The following is a 27628-nucleotide window of genomic DNA, read 5'->3' as shown; positions in this document are numbered from 1 at the left end:
CACAAACTCAAATGGCCTTTTTCTCTGCCCCATACTTTCCATCTACTGTATGTGATTTTCACAGATTTGACCATCCATCCATGAAATTCTCTTCCCTTCTGACTTTCCTAACACTAAACCACAGATTCTCAACTTATTTATTTGTGTCATTTATTTCATTTTTCTTGGATGAAGCTCAAATTTCACAAAAGGAAGAAGCTGAGGGAAAAGGGTTAAAAAAAAAAAAGTTTGTTGAGAGCAAAATCTTCCCAGAAAGTTATACAAAGAAAGGAATTGGAGACACACAACTTCCACCTCCACATTTCTAAGCTCTGATTTTCTTCCATGGAGGGTAAAGGAGTTAAGACAAAAAAGTGTTTATCAGGCAACAGAGATAGGAAATGTTCTTTCAAGCATGAAGAGAAGAAAGTCAGCATGTTATCTTTCTCCCATATACCAAAGGATGCTAATTTGCTTTTAATAACATTTAGTAATATACATTTAGTAACATGCTTTTAGAAGTCAACACAGGGGGTGATTCCTTGGTTCAAAATGATTTTTCCTATATTTGCAAATAACCCACTAATAAGCAAAAATTGTGCTTAATGGCCATATGTATACTCTAGCCTTTCTATTCTGAGTGTCTCTGAATATCTAGGGGTAAATATCTGCTCTAAATTGGACATATAGGTTTAGTATCCTTGGAATTCAAAATTTAGAAGAAAGAAACACAAAGTCTTGCTGGGCATTTTGCCTGTGTCATGTTAATAAGTTTCAATACCTGGAATAAAAAGGCATTTCTTCCACTCCTAACAGTTGCCCTAGTCCCTGTTCTTCAACTAAAGTAGTTCAATCTTTCAATTAAAGATGTAGTTCCATATTAAATACTGCATAGACTTACAGGGAGAATGTACCATTAGCTGATCCCTCATGTAAAAGATAAAGCAATGTAGGGTTGGGCTGTGTTTTTCTCTTTTGTTGTTCCTCACAGACTTTGGAATAAAATACCCAAATCCAAATCATGCACATTTTGTAGATAAAATTGAGCCATATAAAAATTTTGGTAGGTAAACACTATATGTGTTTATATATATTTGTTATCAGGTTAAATGTGACTCTCAGAGTTTTATTAGAAAGTTCAACCCACTTGCTTTGTATCTCTTAACCATTTATTTTCCTTATCATCTGGGCTCTGAGAATGGTTATATGTTCAGAGTTACTTTTTATTGTCTATTCTTTACAGCACACCTGTGACTTAGAGAAATATGATTATTCATACTGTACAGATGGTGGGACTAAGGTATAATGCCATCTAAAACCCGAATAGCAGAGTCGGAACCAGAATTTATGATTCCCCAAACCTCATGTAAAGCAGTATTTCCTATTATATCCCTGCCCTCTCTTTATTGCTTGTGAACAAAAGGCTGCATATAATTTCAATCTTTATAAATGCCAACTACTTTTTCAGAATGGGTTGGGTTCTTTCACTGTGATGGGAATACATTGTTTATTAAAATGTAGATAATGATTATCAGTATACTCAGAGATAAGTTTTAGCTGATTTTGGAAATCATTATCTTCTGTTTTAGGCATAAGTTTAATTCTTTCCTCATTTGATGTCTTGTTTGGGGCATGTTTGTTAAAACAAGCAGTGATCTCTGGTGGGAGAAATGTGTTGTTGGAAATAACATGGAGCTAAGCATTTAACCCTATGTACCAGGTTTGGAAACCTGCCAGCTTAGTCACCCAAGGCAAATGATGTTTTGTGCCAGAAACATATGAAAATTCAGATTAAACTTATTTTACTATGGTAAAGAAAAGGAGTACATAAGGAGGAAAATAATTTGGACTGATACATTTTTGGTCTTATTTATAAAGCAGCTATACATTAATAATAAAAAAAGTTTTTTCCCCTCTAAAGACTAGGTATGGGAAGAAAAGATATTGGCCTAATGTATGTATTTTTCCCATTCCTGTTTTTCTGGGGCCTATTTTGGAGTAACTAAATTAGAACATATAGAATAATATCACAGTTGATTTTCCATAAGGTAGAAATCAAAATACATCTTTGCTGTACTTATCATCTATATAATATCCAAATCAAGATTTCTTAAAGGGTTTTCAAAGTGTAGTTTACCATCCATGTCATTCAGACTTTTTTTCTGTCAGTTAATGAAGCACAGGGGCTAACCTAATTCATATGATTCCCATCTGTCATCTCTGCAGCAGTGATGAAGCCCAAAATGAAATTCCATTCTTGATTTAATTCCTGTAGCTTGATATTAGTCAGGTAATCAAGCACAACTCCTGGGGTCTTGCTTTTTCAGAGGAAACTAAGGTCAAGTGACTTGCCCTGGGTCACACAGCAAGACATCATAAGAACAAGGAAAAGATCCAGCAACCTTGGACTTTCTCAGACGTTAACAAGACCACTGAACCATACTATCTTCCCAGGTAATTGCCTTCTCTGACATCAAGTAGGTCACATTTTATTACCTCTATTTTTTTCTTTCTAAACTGAATCCTTTTTTTCTTTCTTCTTTCTCTGCTTCTTTTAAACAGGCATTTAGAAATGCTATTCTCTGCTTAGTGTTTCTGGTAATTATCTTCAAGGAAACCAGAATACAAATTTAAAGTACTCATTAGCATGCTGATTAGAAATTTATCTCAAAGACTCAAAAGGCTGGCAGAGACCCCCAGAGATCATCTGATCCAGCCCCTGACTTCAGGCGTGCTTCACCTAAACAGTTTCCAGCAGATGGAAAACTATATTTATGACCCTCAAAGGGAGGGTCCCCAACCTCCCTTGGTAACACAACCCTGTGCTTAGATCTGCTTTACTACGTAATGGGTTGTGAGCACAATGTAGAAAAAAAAACTGCCCTCTCTTGTAATGTCAGATATTACTAAAATGACTAAGATTAAGCATAATTTATATTTGTATTCATATAAGTTATCTGACCAACATTTCTGACTTGATTTTGGAAGAGTCTTCCTTGTCATTTGGCATTCTTTTGACATAAAACTTTTTGTTTTACGTCAAACCATATTCTGGAAGAACCATATTCTGGAAGAACCTTCGTAATTTTAAACCATATTCTGGAAGAACCTTCCTAATTTTAATTGAGGTAAAATGTCCGCCCTTTTTATTTTTGTGCCTTTTGCTTCTTCTATGAAAAATGTGTCCCACAGAAATACTAGTACTTTCTCCCGATCTCTATTTCACCACCCTAACCTGGATAACCTTACATTGGGTTTGAGGGAACTGTGAGACTTAAGAACTGTTTCTGATGGCTTAGAAATTAAAAGATGAGCTGGGTGCATGTGTACATCCTGACTTGTTCATGGGAATTGCCTTCATCACTTTCTAATTTCTTTAGTAGATTGTAGATAGGGCTTCAGAAAATCCCATTTCCATAATCACAATCCCATTTTGGCATCATTCCTTTCAGGGACTGATCGATCTCAAATTTCACATTTATGCTTCTGATCTAAAATACTTTTCTATCTTCATTAAAGTCAGAATATACTTATAAAAATATTTACGAGTGGTCTCCTGAATCTCAGTTTTGAATGGCAGGAATAATTTGCTGAAATAAAAAATTCCTAGCTCAAATGTGCCTAGGAGAATGGGGAGTTTATCCAAAGGGCTGGTCTCTCATATTTACACAACCTGTTTCAATGAGCTACATGAATTATATCATGGGCACTGAAAGTGGTGGGAACATTCTGTTATTTCTTCATAAGCCAAAATGTGTAAATGTATCAACAATGCCTGCAGATTTCTCAGAGACTGCCTTCCAGATTGTCTCTTTATTCTTCTTTTTTATTTACTGCTTTTTTTTTTTTTTTTTTTTTTGCAGTACGCGGGCCTCTCGCTGTTGTGGCCTCTCCCGTTGTGGAGCACAGGCTCCGGACGCGCAGGCTCAGCGGCCATGGCTCATGGGCCTAGCCACTCCACGGCATGTGGGATCTTCCCAGACTGGGCACGAACCCGTGTCCCCTGCATTGGCAGGCGGACTCTCAACCACTGCGCCACCAGGGAAACCCTTACTGCTTTTTTATTAAGATAGATCTATAGGACAGGACAAGCATTGACTTGAGACCTGAGTCATTGGGGTTCCTTGTAGAACTCCCACTGACGAACGGTGAGCTTCAGCAATTCCTCGTTATGGGGTCCTGATATCTATTTGTAAAATGAAGAGCTTGTAATGGATGACTTTTAAGATCCCTCTCACCTCTAAAATTCTAGCATAAGTGAATGAACAAATGAAGAAATAAATGACTGAATAAATTATTGAGCATTCTGGTCTAGTTCTACCTAATTTGTCTTTCTTACAATAAAACTGAGTGGCATTACTCCAATACGCATTTTTAAAATGTATTTAAATTATATGCTAAATGTTGATTGAATCTTGTTGACTTGATGTAATAAATGTTTATTGAAACCTTTTTTGCCAGACATATGTAGAAGATAAAAGAAAAAGGCAATCAGTCATTTAAATCTTTAAATATGTTGATTGTCAACACTATGAATGCAGCTTGAGACCAAAATTAAATATCAATTAAATAAAATCTGATTAAATACAAATGCACTGTATCCATAAGGAAGAATTTGGAACAAAGTATTAAACCAAGTCCGTTCCAATGAAAAATCCCATGTCAGGACTTGTCCAAATGTCTTTTACTACCTTTCCTAGAAATCTGCTACAGTTGATGTGAGAAAGCACCAAGAATACTCCGACCAATATATACATATGCTGTGTTGTGCTAGGGGGCACAAATCCTGTTTTGATTTACTCATGTGCAACTCCATTAACACTGTGAGAAATTCAGAGCAAAGTTTAGTTTATTTTTCAAAAAGGATCATGTTTTTACATATTCTAAATAACACACAAACTCTTTTTGACTGTAAAACCAATGATGTGCAGCCATACACATTTAGGCTACTCATTTAGCTTTTCATTGACTAAATGTCTGACTTGTTTGATTCATTCTCTATGGCAGATTTTTTTTTTTTTTTTTTTTTTTTTTGCGGTACGCGGGCCTCTCACTGTTGTGGCCTCTCCCATTGCGGAGCACAGGCTCCGGACGCGCAGGCTCAGCTGCCATGGCTCACGGGCCCAGCCGCTCCGCGGCATGTGGGATCTTCCCAGACCGGGGCACGAACCCGCATCCCCTGCATTGGCAGGCAGACTCTCAACCACTGCACCACCAGGGAAGCCCTAGCAGATATTTTTAAAAGCAAGATTTGACAGAGAGAAAAATGAGGTGAATTTCTAGAACCATAAAAGCATGGAGGCATAAATTATAGGAAAAATTTGAAATTTTGACGCCAAAACATGGTGAACATGCTAAAATATGGGAAAATGTTGCATATGTTATTTGGCTTGAAATGGACAAAAATTATCTATGTGTTTGAGATAATCTCATTTGAATGGTATCCTTTGTTGAGTCAGATGGGGTAAGTGCTGCCTCTTCTGCGCTGAATTTGGAGAAGTTGATAGAGGGGGATCCACGTGTAGATGTTGAGCCCTGACAAGAGATTGGAACCAGGAAGTAAATGTAAAACAGGCGGTCCTTCTCTAACTTTCCTTGCCCTGAAATCAAACCTTGTATTTCTCTGTGAGCAAATGTGGGAAGTAGCAGCCTTAGACAGTCCACACTCTTTGATGTCCTGCCCCCTGAGCACACACAACCTACTCAGTCACAGTCACATGGTAATTGACAAACAGAGTCAGCATCATTGACTATGAAGTATGAACTCACAAAAGGAGTGTGTCCTCACATTTTCTGACTCAACACCTTGTTAGCTATATGACTTTGAAAAGCCTTTTTCTTTCTCTCAACTGTTTACATCTCTTAAGAAATAAGAGATTTTTTAACTTTGCCAATGACTCTTTCTGTCCTAAGTTTCTGTCTCTAAAAAAATGTTTAATGCTATGTAAGTTGACATGTTATTTTACCATAGCATTATTAAATATAAGGCAAGATATAGTGTGTAAGAATATAGTGTGTATATTCTGTACTGTAGCATTATTAAATATAAGGCAGAATGTATTGTGTAAGGTAGTTAGTGAAATAGCAAAACAGCTTATGGTATACTCAAATTTGAACCTAAGTGAAACAGGAAACAAAAAATGGGTTATCCACATTAATCCTTGGGTTATTTATTGACTCAGAACCAGGCTGTCTAGATCTATGTTGTTTACGGGGATGGATAATGTTGGCTGCTTTCAGATATATATAAAGCCTCGAAACTGAGTATGTCAAGTTAATACAAATGTACTAAATACACATTATGTCCCTTTGGCATTAAAAGTACAGAGACACAGGTAATAAAAGATGCTACTGCATTATTAAGTTTTGACTAAATATTGATACATTTATATTCCAACAGGAAATGATTGAAGCATATGACAAGATAGTCTCTCTGAATCCAAGGAGCTTAGAATGGGATGCTGGGGAGAAAAGACAAACACAAACAAACCTGTAATGGATCCTCCCAATATAATAAATACCAATGTTAGACACATATTCCTATAACAAGTAAACTTCTATAAATATAATAGAATCAAGGACAAGAAAAACAGATTTTTTTTTAATTAAGGAGAAGGAACTTGGCTAATTGGGAGATAAGTGAGGTGGGGTGACTGACAGAGTGAAGGTAACCAGGATCAGAATCAGAAAACACAAATCGAAGTTTTATATTTTCTCGTTTACAGATTAGTGAATTTCAGAGTGAAGTGATGACTCTTGAGGAAACATGGAAAGGTAAGATCTAGGAATATTAACACAGAGACCTAATAGCTTATAGTGCTTAATATGTGCTAGGCACCATTCTGAGTATTTACATATATTAGCTCATTTAATTTTTTCAACAGCCATTTGAAGGTAGTACAAATATTATCCCTATTTTACATGTGATGAAATGGACATGGAGAGGTTCAATGACTTGCCCCATGTCTGATAGCTAGAAAGTGGCTGAGCTGGTTATAGACCTGGGCAGTCTATGTCCAAAGTCAGCACTCTCAACCGTGATGTTGTATAACAGCCAAACGAGTAAAAGAAGGTGTCCATTAAAATTATAGCCTATGACAGCAAAAGACTGGAGAATGGCAAATATTCTGGTTCTCAAAGAGGAAACTATGTTATAAAATACTTCAGAAAACACTCTTAAATAGATTATTAAATTGTGCTTTATTAATACTCGATAAACAAATTGTTGATCATGTGGAGTGAATGTTGTTTCCTCTGGAATAAATTACGCCAAACTCATCTTTTTTATCTTTATGGTTGTTATAACTGATAAAATGTGATATAACAGGCATATTGTACCTTGATATCAGCAGAAGTTTTTCTGTCTTAATAAAGATTACAAAAATCTTCAAAAGGATCTTAAAAATGAAAATTAAATAAAATCTTGATGATTTTGTATAAATAGATTCATAGATAGCTACAATGCCTCAAAAGTACTTATAAATGAATCAATACAAAGATGAATGGATGTCTCTAGTGATGCATGAAAACTTTTGTATTTGGGTTAATATTATCCATAATCAAGAATAGGATGAGTGGACTGAGTAGGAATTTATATTTTTTAAAAAATGCTAAAAGTTTTACTTGACTAAAAGTTTGAAGCATTTCAAAGAACATGATAGTCAAAAATGGTAATGCAGTAGAAGAGAGTGCTATCAGAAATTCCATGTACAGAACAACGGAGGTAATAGATGGCATAATTTTAGGATCGCATGTAAACAATTACATTCCAAGTGAGTGACTCATAATGAAGGGAAATAATTAGGAGGGCAAACTGGATGGTAAAATTTTGAACATATAATGAATGAATAACAGAAGTTCAATCTGTAAAATGTGTGTGTGTGTGTGTGTGTGTGTACACATTCACATATGTATGTGTGGTCCAGACATAAGTATTGAGATTATGTTGATCTCTTTCTGAGAAACAGATGAGCATCATCAGGATGCTCTGATTTACATTTTAACAGGACCACGCTGTCTCTATATTGTGACAAAAGAAGAGTGAGGTAAGTATGGAAACAGAAAAATAACATAGATCAGTGGTTTCCAATTTTTTTGGCACCAGGGTTCGGTTTTGTGGAAGACAATTTTTCCATGGACGGGGGCGGGGGGGGGATGGTTCGGGATAGCGATGGGGTGCGGCAGATGAAGCTTTGCTTGCTCGCCAGCCGCTCACCTCCTGCTGTGTGGCCTGGTTCCTAACAGGCCATGGACTGGTACCCCAGGGGTTGGGGAACCCCGACATAGATGGTAATGATCTAGAAGAAAGGTGAAGGTTACCTGGATTGGGATGATTCAGAATGGTAAAGTGCTATTTTTTTTAAACAACTTTATTGGAGTATAATTGTTTTACAGTGGTGTGTTAGTTTCTGCTGTATAACAAAGTGAATCAGCTATACATATACATTTATCCCCATATCTCCTCTCTCTTGCATCTCCCTCCCACCCTCTCTATCCCACCCCTCTAAGTGGACACAAAGCACCGAGCTGATCTCCCTGTGCTATGCGGCTGCTTCCCACTAGCTATTTTACGTTTGGTAGTGTATATGTGTCCATGCCACTCTCTCACTTCGTCCCAGCTTACCCTTCCCCCTCCCCATATCCTCAAGTCCATTCTCTACGTGTGTGTCTTTATTCCTGTCCTGCCCCTAGGTTCTTCAGAACCATTTTTTTTTTCTTTTTAGATTCCATATATCTGTGTTAGCATATGGTATTTGTTTTTCTCTTTCTGACTTACTTCACTCTGTATGACAGTCTCAGGTCCATCCACCTCACTACAAATAACTCAATTTCGTTTCTTTTAATGGCTGAGTAGTATTCCATTGTATATATGTGCCGCATCTTCTTTATCCATTCATCTGTCAGTGGACACGCAGGTTGCTTCCATGTCCTGGCTATTGTAAATAGAGTTGCAGTGAACATTGTGGTACGTGAGTCTTTTTGAATTATGGTTTTCTCAGGGTATACGCCCAGTAGTGGGATTGCTGGGTCGTATGGTAATTCTATTTTTAGTTTTTTGAGGAACCTCCATAGTGGCTGTATCAATTTACATTCCCACCAACAGTGCAAGAGGGTTCCCTTTTCTTCACACCCTCTCCAGCATAAAATGCTGTATTTTTTTGGCTTACCATATCTTTAAAGGTGAAGTCAATAAGATTTGATGGTATTACCTGTAGGATATGGGACACCATATGCCAAGATATTTGGCCTGAGCTATATTTTATTCATAATAAAATTCCAAAATTTAAAGGAACCTTAGAAACCTTCTAATCAAACCTTTGATTCTTCAAAGGAATTCTTTCTACGATAACCTGCTCCTGCTTGAACACTTCTGTGACGAGGAACTCACTATCTCACATGGCACCCATCCTATTTTAGAGAAGCTCTGCTTTTAAAAGCTCTTTTTCTTATACCAAGCTAAAGTCTGTTCCTCTGTGATGGACAAGTGTGCTATCATGATTTATAAAAAAGAAATATATATTTGGTCTTCCTCCTCATTTCTCACACAAAGCTTCTAAAACTCTTGGGAATTCATAAGTGATAAGAGCAATCAATGTACGTTGACATTCATAACAAACACCTTTCAAACACACCTGAGTTTATGTTAATAAGGTGATTTTGGAAAGCCTCTAAGGATGCGGGCTGGTCATGAAGGGAAACAACCATGTGAATAAAGGGTTGGAACTTCCAGTCTCCTTCCTCCAACCTCTGGAGAGGGGAAAGGGGCTAGAGATTGAGTTCAGTCACCATGGGTCAATTATTTAATCAACCATGCCTATGTAAGGAAGGCTCCATAAAAACCCAAAAGGTCTGGGTTTAGGGGAGCTTCCAGGTTGGTGAACCAGAACACATTCACATGCCACTGTGTCTGGGTCCCAAACTCCATGGAGACAAAAGAACCCGCATTCAGGACCTGGCCCTATGTATCTCTTCATCTGGCTGTGGATTCCTTTAATATCCTTTGTAATAAACTGGTAGTCTAGTGAATAAACTGGTTTCCTGAGTTTTGTGAGATAATCTAACAAATTAATTAAACCCAAGGAGGGGGGATCATAGGAACCTCTGATTTATGGATGGTTGGTCAGAAGCACAGGTAACAACCTGGACTTGCGACTGGCACCTGAAGTGAGGATAATCTTTTGGGACTGAGCCCTTATGCTGTGGATCTGATGCTATATCTCTGCGTAGATGGTGTTGGAATTGAGTTGAGTCGTAGGACACCCAGCTGGTGCTGGAGAACGGCTTCGTGTGTGAAAAAATCCCACATACCGGAATTCGTGTCAGAGAGTAACAAGTAAATGATAAAAGATGAAAAACCTGGTAGGAAGGAGGGTAAGAGAAAATGATGGAGGAACTGTATTTGTTTCTTCACACAAAACATGGTATGTGTCATTAGGTATATAACAAATATATTTTTCACTGCCTGAGCAGTTTGGAAGACTATTATTGGGTCATAATGACCATAGGATATTAGTTCATTATTTCTTAATGAGGTTTAAAAAGAATAACATTAAAACATCTTCTCTATCCACTATGCTTATATCTATGTCTTGTTGATTCAGTGAGTTTGTATGCGATGATGGTGGTTTTGAACAAATGAAAAATACCATTGTATTCTAATTTATGGCACCTTGGTGTCCTAAGTCTCAGTTATATTTAAGTGTACATGCCCTTCAATAAGGAGTGATCTACAAAATATAAACCCGTAGTTTGGCCAGCAACTAATCAGAATGGATGCCAGTTTGCTTATCAGCTGCATATCAGCCTGCTTCAAACCAGGGGAGAATTAAACTATTTGAGTGCTGAGCTTAAATACTGCATATTTCTATTTTGTCTTTATTGTAATGAGGAAGCCCTGCCTTTAGCTCCCGCTGTGCACTTTTGGAGGGTCTTCCATATGGTTGCTAAGTATTTTGGCATTTTCCCAACTGTTACAATTGGGTCAGTGGGGGGGATTGTGTGGGAGTAATAAAACAAGGGTGAGTGCAGCAGGGAGGAATACGATCACTAGACACATCACAGCTTATTGCCTCTCAGGCACTCAAGCACAGCTCAATGCTATTCATTACAACAGGCAGCCAGGGCAAACAGCCTTTTTGCTATAGAGCTTACCCCAAGAAAGGCCTGGACTTCGGGGCAGAGGCTGTTTCCTGCTTATGTTTTTTTTGTTGTTTTTTGTTTTTTTCTGTTTCCTTACTTCTTCACCTTCCCACAATATCTCAAATAACTTGAGAAGGAGTAATATAATTATCCCTTGCATACTGCTATGTTATTCTGAGAAAGTTTTCATGAGCAGACTCTTAGCTAAATTTTAGCAGCAACAGCGGGATGATCAGTGGCCCTGAGGGCTTTGATGTCTCAAGAGGCGGAAAAATGGGGAAGGAAAGTCTGACTACCCCAAATACTTAAAAACCCTTGAGACATGATTCTTAAAGCCAGAGGTGACTGATAATACTGATACTATTATTGAGGTGTCTTCCTATCATAAATCACATCTTTGTAAAAAAGGTACCATGATTTTCATCCTGTGGAAGGCAGTGCTGCTTAAAGCACTAATAGATTGGGAGAAAAAAGTTCAAACAAAATTAAGATTCCAAAAAGCAAAATAATACATTAAACAGAGATGTGTAAACACAGAAAGAGAGACACACACACTCACAAAATGAACGATGAACTCAAGGTCTTGATCCAAAGACAGTATATTCCATATTTACACTTATACACAGAAGGATTCTTGAAATAATTCATTATGCTTTTCCTTTCACATAATATGGAGCTTTTTTCCACAGTGAATACCAATGTACAAGTATGTAGTATTCTAATAGGTTCACAGTGTAGCCATAAATTTTTCTTGAGCAATTACAAGAAATTAAGATATTAAAGAAATAGAGTTGGAGACATTTAAACCGGTATACAACAAATGTGTATGGATTTCTTTTTTCATGTTTCCAGCCAAGAACATTAAATAAAAAATGTTGCCTTAAGGAAGCTGCTCCCCATTCCCTTCCTCCCCCACCACTCCCAAGCCTAGAAACCGGATCCCCGGAGACCCACACGTTGTGGTCAGAGCCTCGGGCTCAGGGCCGCAGTGAGCGCCTCGGGTCCGGCAGGGGGCTGCGTGGGTGGCGTCGGAGAGACCGCTGAGCGAGTCAGGGCCCAAAAGAGCGTGAACTCCCGATACAAATACCACCGGGGCTCGGACCTCAGCATTAACACCAGCCCCTGCACTTATGAATGCCTTGATACAGACAGCAAGGGGATGGTCGTAAATCAACTGGTTCCAGGATGACCCACGCTTGTCCTAGGATTCTGGGGACCCCCCTACTTCCAGCTTCTCCAGGGCAAGAAGAGCGCTAAGTAAGGCTCATCTCTGTCAGCATTCAGCACGGAACCCGCACCTAGAAGCCACATGACACCGCCCGCAGTCTCCCACGCACTGCTACCGCCTCTAGCCTCGCATGATTCGCCACACCAGGACGCTGCAGGCGGGAGAGCGGGCAGCTGCTGAAGTGAGGGCAGCGGCTGCAGCTTCAGGCGCCGCAGTACGCAGACGCGCGCGCAGATCGCGCAGGCGCTGCCTGGAAGTGACTTCTCCAAAAAGTGTCTTAGTTCGCGGTCACCTGAGCTGAGGGCAACTCCGCCGCGGCAGGGTTCGTGGATACCCGCCCTCCGCGGGTCCTGTCTGGAGACCCCGTCCTCTTCTCTTGCCCATCCGCTCCGCCATCCCGAGCCCTCCAAAGGCCTGTCCTTTCCCTCCGGTCCTTTCCCAGTCGCGGGCCGGACCGGGCCGAGCCGGGCTGCCCGGGCGCGGTCCCTGACCATGGCGTCCCTCTTCAAGAAGAAAACAGTGGATGGTGAGTTCCAGGCCGGGCCGAAGGGGCCCAGCTCTGTCTTTTCCCGGCGTATTTTGGGGGCTTCCGGCCGCGATTCTTGTTGCTGTCCCAGGGGGCGGGGCTGGATCAAGTGGCCCCACAGGTGACCACTTGACCTACCTCGTGCGTCACTTTTCTGTTTGCCTATCTCTTCTGACTCGCCCCACCTCAACCTCACCTGGGCAGTCTGGCTTCCTCTCTCTGATAATGTAGTCCTTAACAGCCCCGCCCCCAGGTTTCTCCTTTAGCGAGATCCTGAGCATCCAAGGAGGCAGGATGCGGCTGGCCCTTGAGTGTCATTAGAGTTGGTGATTTGATGAATTTTATATTGGTTTCCCCTGCTTGGTTTACTGCTCCTTCAGTTTGGAGCCGTACTACTTCTGGGCATCTCAACCGGAAACCTGTGTTGAGGTGGGGGAGGGTGTAATAGGCTACTGTTACAAAATGAACTTGGGTACGGGCCGGTCTTGCCCTAGGAACACCCCATCAATAGAGACGTGAAAAAAAAAAAATGCTTCTTGACTGACACCGGTAGAAAAATTAAAGAAATCCATGGGAAGTGCCTGGATTTAGTTTTCATAGGAGGTTTTTCTCCCTTATGATTATCTTCTGCTATGTAAAGAGATATGGTATGCATTATCTGCATAGAAGTTTACATTTTAAGATACTGCATTGCTTCAGAGATTTAGCTCAATGTCATGTTAAGGGGAGAAAAGTGAATGTACAGGAATATACAAATGGGTATTTATAAGGAATGACTGTAATATGTGTTTATATAACTGTTTAATTAGTCTTGATACTTTCATTGACTCTCTAGGAATCAAATTCATTCAAGTTATTTAAAAATCGTGTTTCTCATTACATGTTGAATCTAGGTTGTTGCTGGTTCAGTCGAAGAATCACTTCTTTGTAAGGGTCTAACTCTGCCACAAAAGGAGCAGTGGTAGCTAGACAGTGATTGGTACAAACAGGGTGCTCAGTCCAGACCTGGGGTAACTCCTTCATTCCTTTGTAGTGACTTTTCCAATGTCAGCACAATTATTTTGTGGAGGATGACAAAAACATCATCTTTACCCTGCCACCACACCCTTTACTTCAATACATAATGTCATTTTACCCCTAATTTATCACAGAGCATAATAATATTTTTGCTTATTCTAAGTGGGTGAAATTGACCTTTTATTAACTGAGAAATACCACTTACAACACCTGAAATAACTACCAAGTTGGGATAGGAAGTAATACAATTATGTGAAATGAGTTTTATGTGTGTTTTACCTGAGACTCCTACTTAATCTTTAACATGGCACTTTAGCTTTTCAGTGTTTCAATACCAGTAATATGATTTTCAGTCATTGTATAGTACTCCAGGGGGAAAAAAGGTTCATTTTTTTTGTTTCAGTTTTATAGAGTGAGAATTTACTAAACAGAGGAAAAGGGTTGCACCTTTCTTACTGTGATGTTACAAATTAAATTTTAAAAATTAACATTAAAAGCCAAACATCCTAGCTTTAATTGCTTGATATCTGTCCAATATTTACAAAGACATGAATATCAGTTCTATATTTTCAGTGCTGTGCTTCCTGGTGCTTTTGGCAATCTAGTGACTATTGTACTTGAAGTATAGAGCAGAAAACAAAAAAGGCAATGAGGATGTGCAGTGAGGGTGTTTAACTGTATATTTATTTGAAGTTGGGTTAATTCATCCAAGAAGTAATGTTTTTGCCAAATAGACTTATTTGCGAGAAAAAGATCCTAAGGACTTTTGGAAGGAACTATACTACTGTCTTAAAGATCTGTGTATGAAATTTCTGAATATAAATTTGGCCACTGTGTACATTTACTATAACTACCAAACTGCATACTTGATGTTTTCTTAAATTATCATGTCAATTCAGATCACTTAATGACATCTTAACTGTCGATCTGTACTTTCATTATGTTGATCTAGAGATTTACTGATGTTTTTTATTCTTTGTTTTATCAAAAATAAGGTGTTTTGTTTAAAAGGTGACAGCATTCTTCTTAGCAATAATGAGGCTATATATTATGAAATTAAATGTATTCTTATGCATTTCTCCCAGATCCTTAGACTCGTTGATTATTGATCACAAGATCTTTTACTGTATGCTGTCTTTTTATCTGTTTCAGCAGTAATGAAATTCTGATATAAAAAGAAAATACGTAACTGCTTATAGAGCTGGAGAATAATTGAATCTTTTTGTCTTTGGATTGGCTAGAAGAGTTGCATACTATATCATTAAAGAACACTGCACATGTAAATTAAAAAGGGAGACAACATTAGAGCACTTATTACTATTCAGAGTTATGTTTAATTCATTTTTGACATAAAGATGAACAAGTCTCTGCAGTGTATACTTCGTTACAAAAATTAATGAGAATTGTACCTCAGTGCTAAAGAAGAGATTCTTTTGAATTTGAAATTACAGTTGAGTGAGTACTTTTACTGATTTATAAGATATACACATATATATAAGGCATATATATGGCAATGTGTTTATCTACAGTTTTTTTTTTGTTTTTTGTTTTTCTTTTGTTTTTTTCCTAAGTGGACTAATGGTGACCTATTTATTGAAGCTAATTATGAACCTGTGAATCAGGATGCCATGAGGACTTGTCATGAATGCACAACTAAATATGCCTCTTAAAAAGTGAAGTTCTTGGGCTTCCCTGGTGGCGCAGCAGTAGACAGTCTGCTTGACGATGCAGGGGACACAGGTTTGTGCCCCGGTCCGGGAAGATCCCACATGCCGCGGAGCGGCTGGGCCCGTGAGCCATGGCCGTGGAGCCTGCGCGTCCATAGCCTGTGCTCCGCAACGGGAGAGGCCACAACAGTGAGAGGCCCAAGTATCGCAAAAAAAAAAAAAAGTGAAGTTCTTTAGGCACTATATACTTTTTGTCTGTTATCCTCAACAAAGAAAAATTTGAGGTATTACTCTAAGCCACCAGCACTGTTAGCATTTTGTATCAGTATCTTATTTCGTACAAAACCTCTAAGTACTATTATTATCCCCATTTTATAGATGAGGAAACTGAGAGGCAAAGGACTAAGTAACTTGCCCAAGATCACACAGCTACTAAATTAACTTGGGTACGGGCCGTCTTGGGTACGGGCCTACAGCAGAGCCAGGACCTCATCTCTTTGGGTATTATCATTGTTATTTCTTCTTATTGGAGAGCCTGTGGCACAGTTTAATTTTGCTGTTCTTGCTAAGTACATGGAATTCTCAGCTTTTGGTAGGTACCATGTACACCTACCTTTTGTCTGTGAGCCAGAATCTTTTCTCTCAGAATTAGTATTAGAACTTTAATTTCTAATGGTGGTAGAACTGGAAGCAACCCTCCTTTTCCTGACTCTCCCTTAACCCAGCATTTTCTTAGGAAATATTTTCCAGTCCGTTTTTGCTCTTCATCGAAACCTCTCAAAGGAGTGGTGATGTCTCCTATCTTCACTTCTTTACTTCTCTGATGCCTCCCATTGTACAGTAGTTTGTTTTACATCTCATGTAATGAATGAGATCTTGCTAAGATCATCAGTGACTTCTAGATCACCAAATCCAGTGGTCATTTTTTAGTGATCATCTCTTGGGCTTATGTTTTGCATTTGATTTTGACAATAATTTCTTCCTTGAAATTTTCTTTCAGCTTGAATGACATAACACTGTCTTAATTTTCCTCAAATTCTTCTGACTACTCTTTTTCTTTTTCCTTTTATGTTTTTCTTTCTTTTTTCCTTTCTTTCTTCCTTCCTTCTTTCTTCCCTCCTTTCCTCCTTTCTTCCTTTCTTATTTGAACCTGCCCTTTAAATGTTAGTATTTTTCTTGGTTCCATCTTGAACTACCACTATTCTAATTGTGCACTCTCCCTACATGATCTTATCTAAACTCTTATTATTTTAGATATAACCCAAGTGCTGATGGATCCCAATTGTGTATCTCTAGATATATGTTTCTGAGTTTCAGACCAATATATCCAACTGTTTGCTAAGTATCTCTGCCTTGATGTCCCAAATACCTCAAATTAAAACAGATCCCAAACAGAATTCATCACCATCTCCTTCAAGTCAGTTCCTTTACTGGGTTCTCCTCTTCTAGTGTTTGACAGTTCTTGATTTTGCCCTCTACCTTCAATTAATTACCAAGTCCTGTTCCTTTTGCCTCTTAAATGTTTGGCACATATGATCTTCCTTGCTCTTATTCAGATCCCATTTATCTTACACTTTACTACATCACTTTTCTGTGTTTCTTTCCTGTAATTTCATAGCCTTTAAATCAATCTATTGGGTTGGCCAAAAGGTTTGTTTGTTTGTTTCTGTAAGATGGCTCTAGTAGCACTTAGTTGTCTTTAACTTCATTCGAAACAATTTTGTTAGATTGTATGTAATGGCTGTCATATCAGCGTGCATTTAAAAAAAGACTTATCAAAATTGGTGAATTTTTGTGTAGCCATTTTAATATTGAAGATGGAAGAAAAAACAACATTTTCGGCATATTATGTTTTATTATTTCAAGAAAGGTAAAAACGCAACTGAAATGCAAAAAATGATTTGTGCAGCATATAGAGAAGGTGCTGTGACTGATCAAACGTGTCAAAAGTGGTTTGCAAAGTTTCCTGATGGAGATTTATTGCTGGACGATGCTCCACGGTCCGGTAGACCAGTTGAAGTTGATAGGGATCAAATCAAGACATTAATTGAGAACAATCAATGTTATACCACACGGGAGATAGCCAACATGCTCAAAATATCCAAATCAAGCGTTGAAAATCCATTGCCCCAGCTTGGTTATGTGAATCACTTTGATGTTTGGGTTCCACATAAGTTTAGTGAAAAAAAGCTTCTTGACTGTATTTCTGCATGTGATTGGCTACTGGAATGGAAGAGATCATGGGGCAAGCGAAATGAACCACCACCAGCCACACCAAAGGTCAGTCTTCATCCAAAGAAGGTGATGTGTATATGGTGGGATTGGAAGGGAGTCCTCTATTATGAGCTCCTTCTGGAAAACAAAACGATTAATTCCCACAAGTACTGCTCCCAATTAGACTTAACTGAAAGCAGCACTCGACAAAAAGCATCCAGAATTAGTCAACAGAAAACGCATAATCTTCTATCAAGATAATGCTAGACTGCATGTTACTTTGATGACCAGGCAAAAACCTTTACAGCTTGGCTGGGAAGTTCTGACTCATCCGCCGTATTCACCATACATTTCACCTTCGGGTTTCCATTTATTTCAGTCTTTACAAAATTCTCTTAATGGAAAAAATTTCAATTCCCTGGACTGTAAAAGGCACCTGGAACAGTTCTTTTCTCAAAAAAATAAGAAGTTTTGGGAAGATGGAATTATGAAGTTACCTGAAAAATGGCAGAAGGTAGTGGAACAAAATGGTGAATACATTGTTCAATAAAGTTCTCAGTGAAAATGAAAAATGTGTCTTTTATTTTTACTGAAAAACCAAAGACACTTTTTGGCCAACTCAATACAAAGTTGCCTGTGTGATTGATTTATATGAAATCCAAATCTTACTATGCTACTCCTAAATATATATCCATTTATTGAGTCTCTAGCACTAAAAGGATCAAGTGAATGCTCTTTAATAAGGTATGTATGGCCCTGCTTGATCTGGTCCTTGTCTTCCTTTCTAGTCATGTCATTTTACTCTCCAAGAACACTTCTCATATTCATCTGTATATACCATACTCTTTCTCACTCTGACATATTTTAAATTATGATGACTTTATGCATAGAATTCTTTTTTTTTCTTCCTCTAGCTTACTTGAACTGTCTCAGGTTTTTTCTTTTTCTAGAAATTCTTCTTTGACGCCACCTCAGATTATGTTAAATGCCTCACTCCTTGTGTTCCCCCCATCTGCTTCCCGATTTGCATTCGCCAGCACCAAAGTAGATCCTCACGCACTTCCAAAGTTGGATTATGCTTTTTCTAAGTTTTTCCTTCATTCCACATTTTCAAGGTTGCAGAGAGTCTTCAGCATAAATGAAAATAACTGCAGCAGTTTAGAACTTAAAGAGTAAATTCCAAAATAGTAGCATTTACTAACCAAAAGTTGTGTTCCCAGTATCCAGAGCTTACTATAGTCTACATCCATATTATCGCCACTCACCTCGAACCTTAGTACAAGTTTAGAGATAATTTGAGGAATGTTACTGACAGTAGAGGAACAAAGCTTCTTGGGTTTTGCCTCATTGGGTTGGTATCCATGTATGCTAGTTTTCCACAGTTCAGAACCTGTGAAGTTTTGACTAAGTTGGATAAATCTGTCAAGAGTCAGTTGTGATGCCACATTTTTTATAGCTCAAGAAGTCATAAAATTTACCATCTATATAAATTAGATCCCCTTCAGAAACATTCTGCTTTCTTCCAAGTAAAATACAAAATTCTTATGGTGCTGCCTACAGTAAGTACCCAGATCTTTCCTAGCGCATTGTGTGTTCCCAGAGTGATTATTATTTTGAATATTTAAAAACTCAAATTACTTTCTGTTTGGTCCCTAAATGTTTGGCACACCAAAGAAAAATAATTGAATAAGGGATTCAGGAGCACCGTTCTCTCTTCTGAGCATTTTTCTGAGCAAAAATTCTCCATACTTTATTTATTTATTTGTTTGTTTTTAGGAATGTAGACTATTCTCTTTTTTTTTTGAACAATTTCAAATCTACAGAAAAGCTGAAGTGACAGTATTCAATGAACACCCATATTCGCACTGCCTAAATGCACCAATTATTAACATTATGCCACATTTGCCCGCTCTCTCCTTCCTCTATGCGTGTATGTCTTTATATGTACTTACATACACACATGTGGGTTCTTGTTGAACTGTTTAGGGTAAGTTATAGACATAATGAAACTATCTCTGAATAGTCCACCAAATATTTCCCAAGAATAGGCTGTTCACCTGTATAACCACAATGCCATTATGACTCTCAAAAATTTTAATAGTATACAATAACATTATTTAATATGGAATGAAATTCAAAATTTCCTCTATTGCCCCCCCCCAATCCATTATTGCTGTTTTTGTTGTTGTTTGTGTGTGGGGAAGAGTTACCTGGGTGATGAAAAAAGATTTCCCTACTTATGTGGCATTTGAGGGAAAAACAGAATGTTGAGAAGAAATAGTCATGTGATGATCTGGTACGCGAGCGTCCTAGGCATAGAGAACAGCGAGGCAGGAGGCCCTTTTAGAAGCCTAGGAACAGATATTTCTGTAGGAAAATATCTTTCCTCTGTATTTCTCCATCCCAAGCATGATACCAAGACTGGTATTTCTTTTCATGCTACAATTTTCTACCTTCAAGTCCATCCATATATCTGTGAGACTGTTCTTTCAAAGGATCATTCCCTCATTCCCTTACTTATCTAAGCTGAAAACTGCCCTTTGACAGTTTTCCGAAGCTGTTATTGATGATGCCAAAGGCTGTGTCTTTGAGAACCACATGAGACCCAAAGATGTGCCAACAGCTGACATCTCAAAACCTTCCTTCAGCTCTTGAAAACACTGATATTTTAATAATAATGAACAAATTCATTTCAATGAATTCCTCAGGGCTTGAGTGACTTTTGAGACTTTACTGGTGGGGGGAAAAACATTCCGTATTGCTTCCTTTTATCCTACCTTAGGGCTAGACTCCTATTCTCTTCTTAGTATTCTACCTCTTCCTCCCAAGTGAGTCCTGCTGAGTTTTTCAACTTCAACCTTGTTCTTAAGTGGATCTATGTATAGAGTAAAGCTGTTGGCATGATTCTCTAATGTCCTTTCTGTCTCCTATAGTTTATTTATTTTTGTTTTTACTTTTTCATGTGTTTAAAACTGGTTAATTAAGCTGATACCTTTTCTCCCTGATTTCTCATATATCATGTCCAAAGCCTGAGAAACAAGTTTGCTTTGCATATCAAATTCTGATTTCTCTTCACCCACTCTCTCATTGTCATTGTCCTTCTGCCTCTGAGTAAATTTGGTTTTTAGAGCCGTTATTTTCTGGTTACTGGCCTTTAGTATTTGTTTCTTACCCCTTAACCTTTGAGTTTGGAGCATTTTTGCAGTTTTTTTCTCCTCATCAACCTAAGAAAATGGTATAGCCCCAAATGGCCAGGACCTCCATCCCCCTTTATTGTTCATTTGAGCTCCACCATGACTGCTTTAGCTGAACTCACACTCCCAGCTCTTCTGTTCATAGCTATGATCAGGGTTTATCTAATATCCATTATCCCACTATACCAGTGTCACAGTACCCACTATTTCCACTGATACTAGCTTGTAGAGCTAGCACATGAAATATGAAGAGGAAGCTCACTTTCCTTTTGGATCTTGATCTCCAAAACACAGTTAATGGAGATGGTAAAGCAGGATGTGGGAGCATTTTGTGCTCCTTTCTCAATCCATGTGATCATTAGAATCAGGATAATTGGTAGGCAATAAAGTTGCATAAATCAAAATGATTTTTCTCTGAAGAAATACATTTAAAAGCAGAAAAAATATATTAGATTAAAAAGTCCATCATGACCTTATAGTATAAAGCGGCAAACCCAGTACATGGTATGCGGATGCTGTCTAAGAGACCAGCTTGAATCCAGCTGAGTGGTACAGTCGGTGAGTTGTGCCTTAGCGCTCATGGGGCAGTAATCCTGAACTATCCGGAAAGCTTGAGACAGGCCCCCTCCCTTTTCTCAAAAGATAGGCACTTTAGAGGATATTGCTCACAAATTAATGAATGTCCGTATTTGCAGTTGGCAACCACTTTTTGCTTTAATCCTCAGATGTGCAAATAGCATGTAAATGAGCAGGGTCTAGAAGAACAGCCATAATTCAAGTTGGGATTTGGCCTCAAATCCCAGTAGAGAATTCTAGTGAGCTACAACACATGGGAGGCCCTTTTAGATTTTATTTTTTATTTTTTGGCTTTTTTCTTTTTTTTTTTTTTTCTGTAAGCAGATAGGCCTTATTGGCTCATAACCAAAGAGTACAGAATGAGCTTTTCTGTCTGTATCTTCTTAAGTCCAAAATTTACCTCAGTGATCTTATCACTCTAATGTATGCATGCCTTCTTTTGTTCAGTAAAAAGAGCCTGAAATGCTTGAGACAGGCTTTAGCGCCCAGAGTGGAGCGGGCCTGAGTGGCTTTTTCTCAGTGTTGTGCTGGGTGTGGGTGAGGAGAGGGTGGTGGATGGGGGAGTTCCCAGACCCTTTGGACCTCACCAAATGGTAACAGAGAGAGCACACCACGGGCACTCCCATGTATTTTCACAGTGTGCAAGTTCCCTATAGCCACCTGTTACGAAACACTTCACAATGCCCCATGAGGTAGAAGAAGTGCTGGCGTATGAGAGTTCAGGGAGTGCTCTTGACTAGAGGAGGAAACAGGGGATGGACAGGGAAGCACAGGATAGGCAGAACCAAGCGCTCCTTCTCTCCTAGGTCAGCAGTACTTGCACATATTTCTGTCATGGTCATAAGTCAGAACGAAAAAAGGGGACAGCAAAAAATTATAAGAGAAACATCTGATTATTTCAGTGTTACATTTTTCCATTGTAGAAAGGTATCTATCGTAGTTCAGATTTTACTATGATAATTTGTTAAATTATCAGCCATCTTTCTTGATAACCAATAGATTTTATTATACATTTTTAAAGAAACATGTTAAATTATGACTATAAGGCAAATCCTTTTACATTTTGATATATATGTTTGTGCTGCCTTAGATTACTGTTAACTAATATATCGGTATAGTTGTTGACACGAAGTAAAATGGGAATACAGATAGGTAAATAAAATAAAATGTGTTCCTTGCTCTTAAAGAGCTTGTAAACTTAGGAATCAATCAGACCTACTAAGAAATAAATATGATTGGAAATAAACTTGGCCTTAAAAACATTAAAATTGTCTCAGAATCTTTCTCATGTTATTCCTTCTGAATTATGTAGAAGACCAACTGGGGGTTTAGTGTATGGATTGTTTTTAAAGAAAATTAAAGAGTAATTTGTTTTATAAGATATACCTATCATCTCATATGAAAAAATATTTTACTGTCTTTTCCTACTTACCTTAATAGGTTTTAAAGTGTTATGACTCTGTTTTAGTATAACATTAGATGCTCTTGGTTTATAGCCTAGAACTGTTTAAATATTAATAGGTCTATTAACAACAGGCTGTGGAATATGCAGTAGTTAATTTTTTTTTATTTCCCTTCTCTTATATACAGTGACAGTTATGGTACACATAGTTACATAAAATTAAGAAAAGTGAAGTCAAACTATTTAAATTATGTTTTGTTAAAATTTCATGTCATACTTGTTTTTCAAGAAAGATGGCTATATCTGTTCTTTACTCTGATTCTCTGACACCAATTGGGTGTCTGCAGCAGTTCAGTTCAATCCTAACACTAACTGTCTGGAGTTAGCACAGACCCCACACCACAGGTTAAGGGCTCTGTCCACAAGACTGTCCGCACTTAAGAGGCCAGTCACAGTCCTAGATTACCACCAGTACTTCTGACCGACCAGCTATAAATTCTAGTGTCACCACAACTTCCTCTTCAGGTTTGGTAATTCACTAGAACAACTCATAATTCAGGAAAGTGCTTTACTTAGTAGTATCATTTTATTATAAGGATGCAACTCAGGAACAGCCAAATGGAAGCAAGTTATTATGCAGGGGGGGTGGGGTGAGGGGTGCAGCTCAGAGCTTCTCTGCACTCTCTGGACATGTTACCTTCCCAGAACATCAATATGTTCACGAACCCAGAAGCTCTTCCAATCTCTTTGATCAAGAGTTATTATAACCCAACCTCTGGCCCCACTCCCCTCCCCTGAGGGATGGGGCTGAAATTCCCCACCTTCTAATCAAATATTTGGACTTTCTGGTAACCAGCCCCATCCTGAAGCTATCTAGGTGTACCCCTCTCTGAGTCAAAAGATGTTTCTATCACTTAGGAAATTCCAAGGGTTTTAGGACCTTTGTGCCAGGAACTCAAGCCAAAGACCAAATAATGTATTTTTCATTATGCCACCCAAGTAATGAAAAAAATGTATGTGGATAACATTCTAGATCTTAGCAGTCAAGGCTTTCAGTAGTGTTTCACAGTGCTTTGCACTGTGTCAATTACCTGGTCACAATTCGACTTATCAATATAGTGACTTCTCTTTCAGCCCAATACTTTTGTAACTTTAGGAGACCGTCATCATTATTTTAATATTTCATCTTATCCTAGTTGAGTTCAGGGAGTTTTTAGTATACAAAGGGGCTGTACTCTAAAAATTCATTTGTAATTTCATAGTTTTAAATTTAGGGCGTATTTTCTATTGAAATAGTAGGATAAGTGGTGAATGTTTTCATACCAATCCATTGCCTTAGGCAAAATAGGGAACTAAGACCAAAAGGTAAAAATTTGGAGGGTTTAAACGTTGAGGATGAAAAGGCTGATGACTGTTTTGAAAGGGGAAATGAGAGCTTTCTTTGTTATTTTGTTTAGTATGAATCTGTAGATGTCAGAGGAAAAATATCATGTGTTGTGGACCTAATTATGTCCCCTTAAAATTGGTAGCCCCAACTCCTAATGTGACTGTATTTGGAGATAGGGTCTTTAGGGAGATTATTAAGGTTAAATGAGATCATGAGGGTGGAGCCCTTAATCCAATAGGACTGGTGTCCCTATAAGAAGAGGAAGAGATACCAGGGATGGGCACACACAGATAAAAGGCCATGTGAGGACACAGCAAGAAGGTGGACATCTTCATGCCAAGGAGAGAGGGCTCAGGAAAAACCAACCCTGCCAGCACCTTAATCTTGGATTTACAGCCTCCAGAACTAGGAGAAAATAAATGTCCGTTGTTTAAGCACTCAGTCTGTGGTGTTTGTTATGATAGCCCTAGCAAACCAATAAGTCATGTTATTTTAGAATAGGATCGCAACCAATGCTCCATGAAACATTTGTATCTGAGAAATTTTAATAGAGATTTCTCAAAAGGGATCCTTGGCTTAATAAATTTGGGAAACAATCTATCACATATTCTCCCCTTAAAGATTGACAATGTATATTCTTATGTTAAATGGTCTTAGAAGCCTTGAAGCAAAGAAATCGGTTTATTTTTTTTTCCAACTTGAACATTTCCCCAATATATTTGTCTATAGAATATCTCCTTCACTCTTTTTTACATGAAACACGTTTCCCATCCAGAAGAAAGTTGGTGGAGGGAGAGAGCTCCCTCTCTTTTCACCTCCCATATAAATATTTTATGGTTTCATATTCTTATATTTAAGGAACATATAGAATGTGTTCTTAGTAAATCCTGAGCATGAGATGTCCACCAAGATAACTTCATTGAGAAACAGAGTAAGTAAAGGAGGAGAAATAGATGACTTGTATGTAGGATATAGGAGCTCTGGCATCTTATTTTAACTTTTATTCAGAAAGTCATTGTAGTTGATTAGTTATATTCTATATAATGACATGAAATGTTTTACATTCTGTTATAACAGTATTTTTATTGATATGGATCTATATTTATAAGGATTATGTCTCTGATAACTTTACTTTTTGTTTTCCTAAAAGTTTCACAGTGTAATAGCATATTTAAAATCAGAGGCCTTGGAATCAGAATGGCTGTATGTGAATCCTACCACCTTTTCTCCCTTGGGCAGATTACCTCACCAAATATCAATTCCCCCCTCTGAAACAAGTGAGATAATAGTACCTACCTTTGGGGGTTGTTGTGAAGCACTTACTATAGTGCCTATTACTCAGTGTAATTAGTTATTTGTATTCTGAGTAAAGTTTCATTAAAACAGAAATGTGTAGAATATAAGTTGTGATGCTCCATCACGAAAAAGGATAACGGTTGCTGACTTCGCTGCTGTTTTAATTGAGATGAAAGTCACATGACATTAATCATTTTAGAGTGAACAGGTCTGTAGCATTTAGTACATTCACAATGGTGTATAACCACCATCTCTAGTTCCAAAACATTTTCATCCCTTTAAAATAAAACCTTATATCCATTAAGTAGTGACTCATCCATCCCCCCTCTCTCCAACTCCTGGCAACTATCAATCTGCTTTCTGTCTTTGTGGATTTACCTATTCTGGATATTTCATATGAGTGTAATCATAAATGACCATTTGTAACTGGCTTCTTTCACTTAGCACACTTTTGAGGTTTATCCGTGTTGCAGTATGTATCAGTACTTCATATTTTTAAATAATTGAACAATATTCCATTACATTATATGTATATACCACAGTTTGTTTATCAATTCATCAGTTCACGGATATTTGGGTTGTTTCCACCTTTTGACTATTGTAAATAGTGCTGCATTTGTGTAGAGTATTTGTTTAGGTACTTGTTTCAGTTCTTTTGGGTGAATACCTAGGAGGGGAATTGTGAGGTGATTTGGTAATTTTATGTTTAACTTTTTGAGGAACCACCAAACTGTTATCCACAGTGGCTGAAATAATTTACATTCCTACTGGCAAATCAACACTTATTTTCCTTTTTCTGATTGTAGCGATTTTGGCAGATGTGAAGTGGTATCTGGTTTTCCTAATGACTAATGATATTTTGCATCTTTTCCAAGTGTTTATTGGCCATCTGTGTATCTTCTTTGGAGGAATATCTATTCAAGGAAGGCCTTCACTCATTTATTGAGTTGTTTGTCTTTTGTTTTCGAGTTGTCAGAGTTTTTTATATATTCTGGATACTAGACTCATATATAATTTACATAAATTTCCTCCCATTTTCTACACTGTCTTTTCATTTGGTAATGTCCTTTAATCACAGTTTTTAATTTTCACGAAGTCCAGTTTATCTATTTTTTCTTTTGTTGCTTGTGCTTTTAGTGTCATATCTAAGAATCAATTCCAAATCCCAAATCATGTAGATTTACTCCTGTGTTTTCTTCTGAGTTTTATGATTTTAGCTCTTATATTTGGGTCATTAATCTCTTATGAGTTAATTTTTATATATGGTGTGAGGTAGGGGTCCAGTTTCTTTTTTTGTGTGTGTGTATCATGTGGATATCTAGTTTTCCCAGTGCCATTTGATGAAGAGACTATTCTTTCTGTTGTGGTGGTGGTGGTTTTAAATCTACCTTTTTACTAAAAAGGTACTCTAGTGAAATGATTAAGATCACTGATTCAGGAGACAACACTTGGATTCCTTGGGCACATTATTTAAACTTACTAACACTTAGTTTTCTCATATATATAAAATAATAGAAAAACCAACTCCATGGCATTATTGTGAACATTATACTGTATACTGTATGTAAAGCACTTAGCAAGATTCCTGACAATGAGGGAACAGTTTTGGCAAGCATTACTATCCATATCTGTGATCCTTTGAAGAAATCACTATTTAGTAACAGTTAACCCAAATGATAGTCTGTCAGTCTCAGACTAATATTTTAATTCTTCAAAAGGTAAGACTGGGACTTCCCTGGCAGTCCAGTGGTTAAGACTTCGCCTTCCAATGCAGGGGGTGTGGGTTCGACCCCTGGTCGGGGAGCTAAGATCCCATATGCCTCACAGCCAAAAAACCAAAACATAAAACAGAAGCAATATTGTAACAAATTCAATAAAGACTTTAAAAATGGTCCACATCAAAAAAAATCTTTAAAAAAAGGTGAGACTGGTGGATCCAGATGAATTGAGACAAATGAGAAAGACATTAACAATGACTGGACACTTACAATATATCAGGGCAT

The 27628-nt window shown here is 37.9% G+C and overlaps 1 protein-coding gene across 1 annotated transcript in view; it reads left to right on the top strand.

Moving 5' to 3' along the window:
• Positions 1-12581: 12581 nt before the first annotated feature.
• The window catches only part of CHMP2B (charged multivesicular body protein 2B), a 30278-nt gene continuing 15231 nt past the window's right edge, over positions 12582-27628 (top strand). The window contains exon 1 of the mRNA XM_082625606.1: positions 12582-12872. Within this exon, the coding sequence (XP_082481732.1) occupies positions 12839-12872 (34 nt within the window). The 5' untranslated portion in view covers positions 12582-12838. The remainder of the gene's footprint in view (positions 12873-27628) is intronic.

This window comes from Mesoplodon mirus, assembly GCF_964341445.2.
Source record: "Mesoplodon mirus genome assembly, chromosome: 6".
Classification (NCBI taxonomy): Eukaryota; Metazoa; Chordata; class Mammalia; order Artiodactyla; family Ziphiidae; genus Mesoplodon; species Mesoplodon mirus.
Note: the sequence above shows the minus strand (reverse complement) of the source record. Positions and strands in the feature narration are given on the sequence as shown.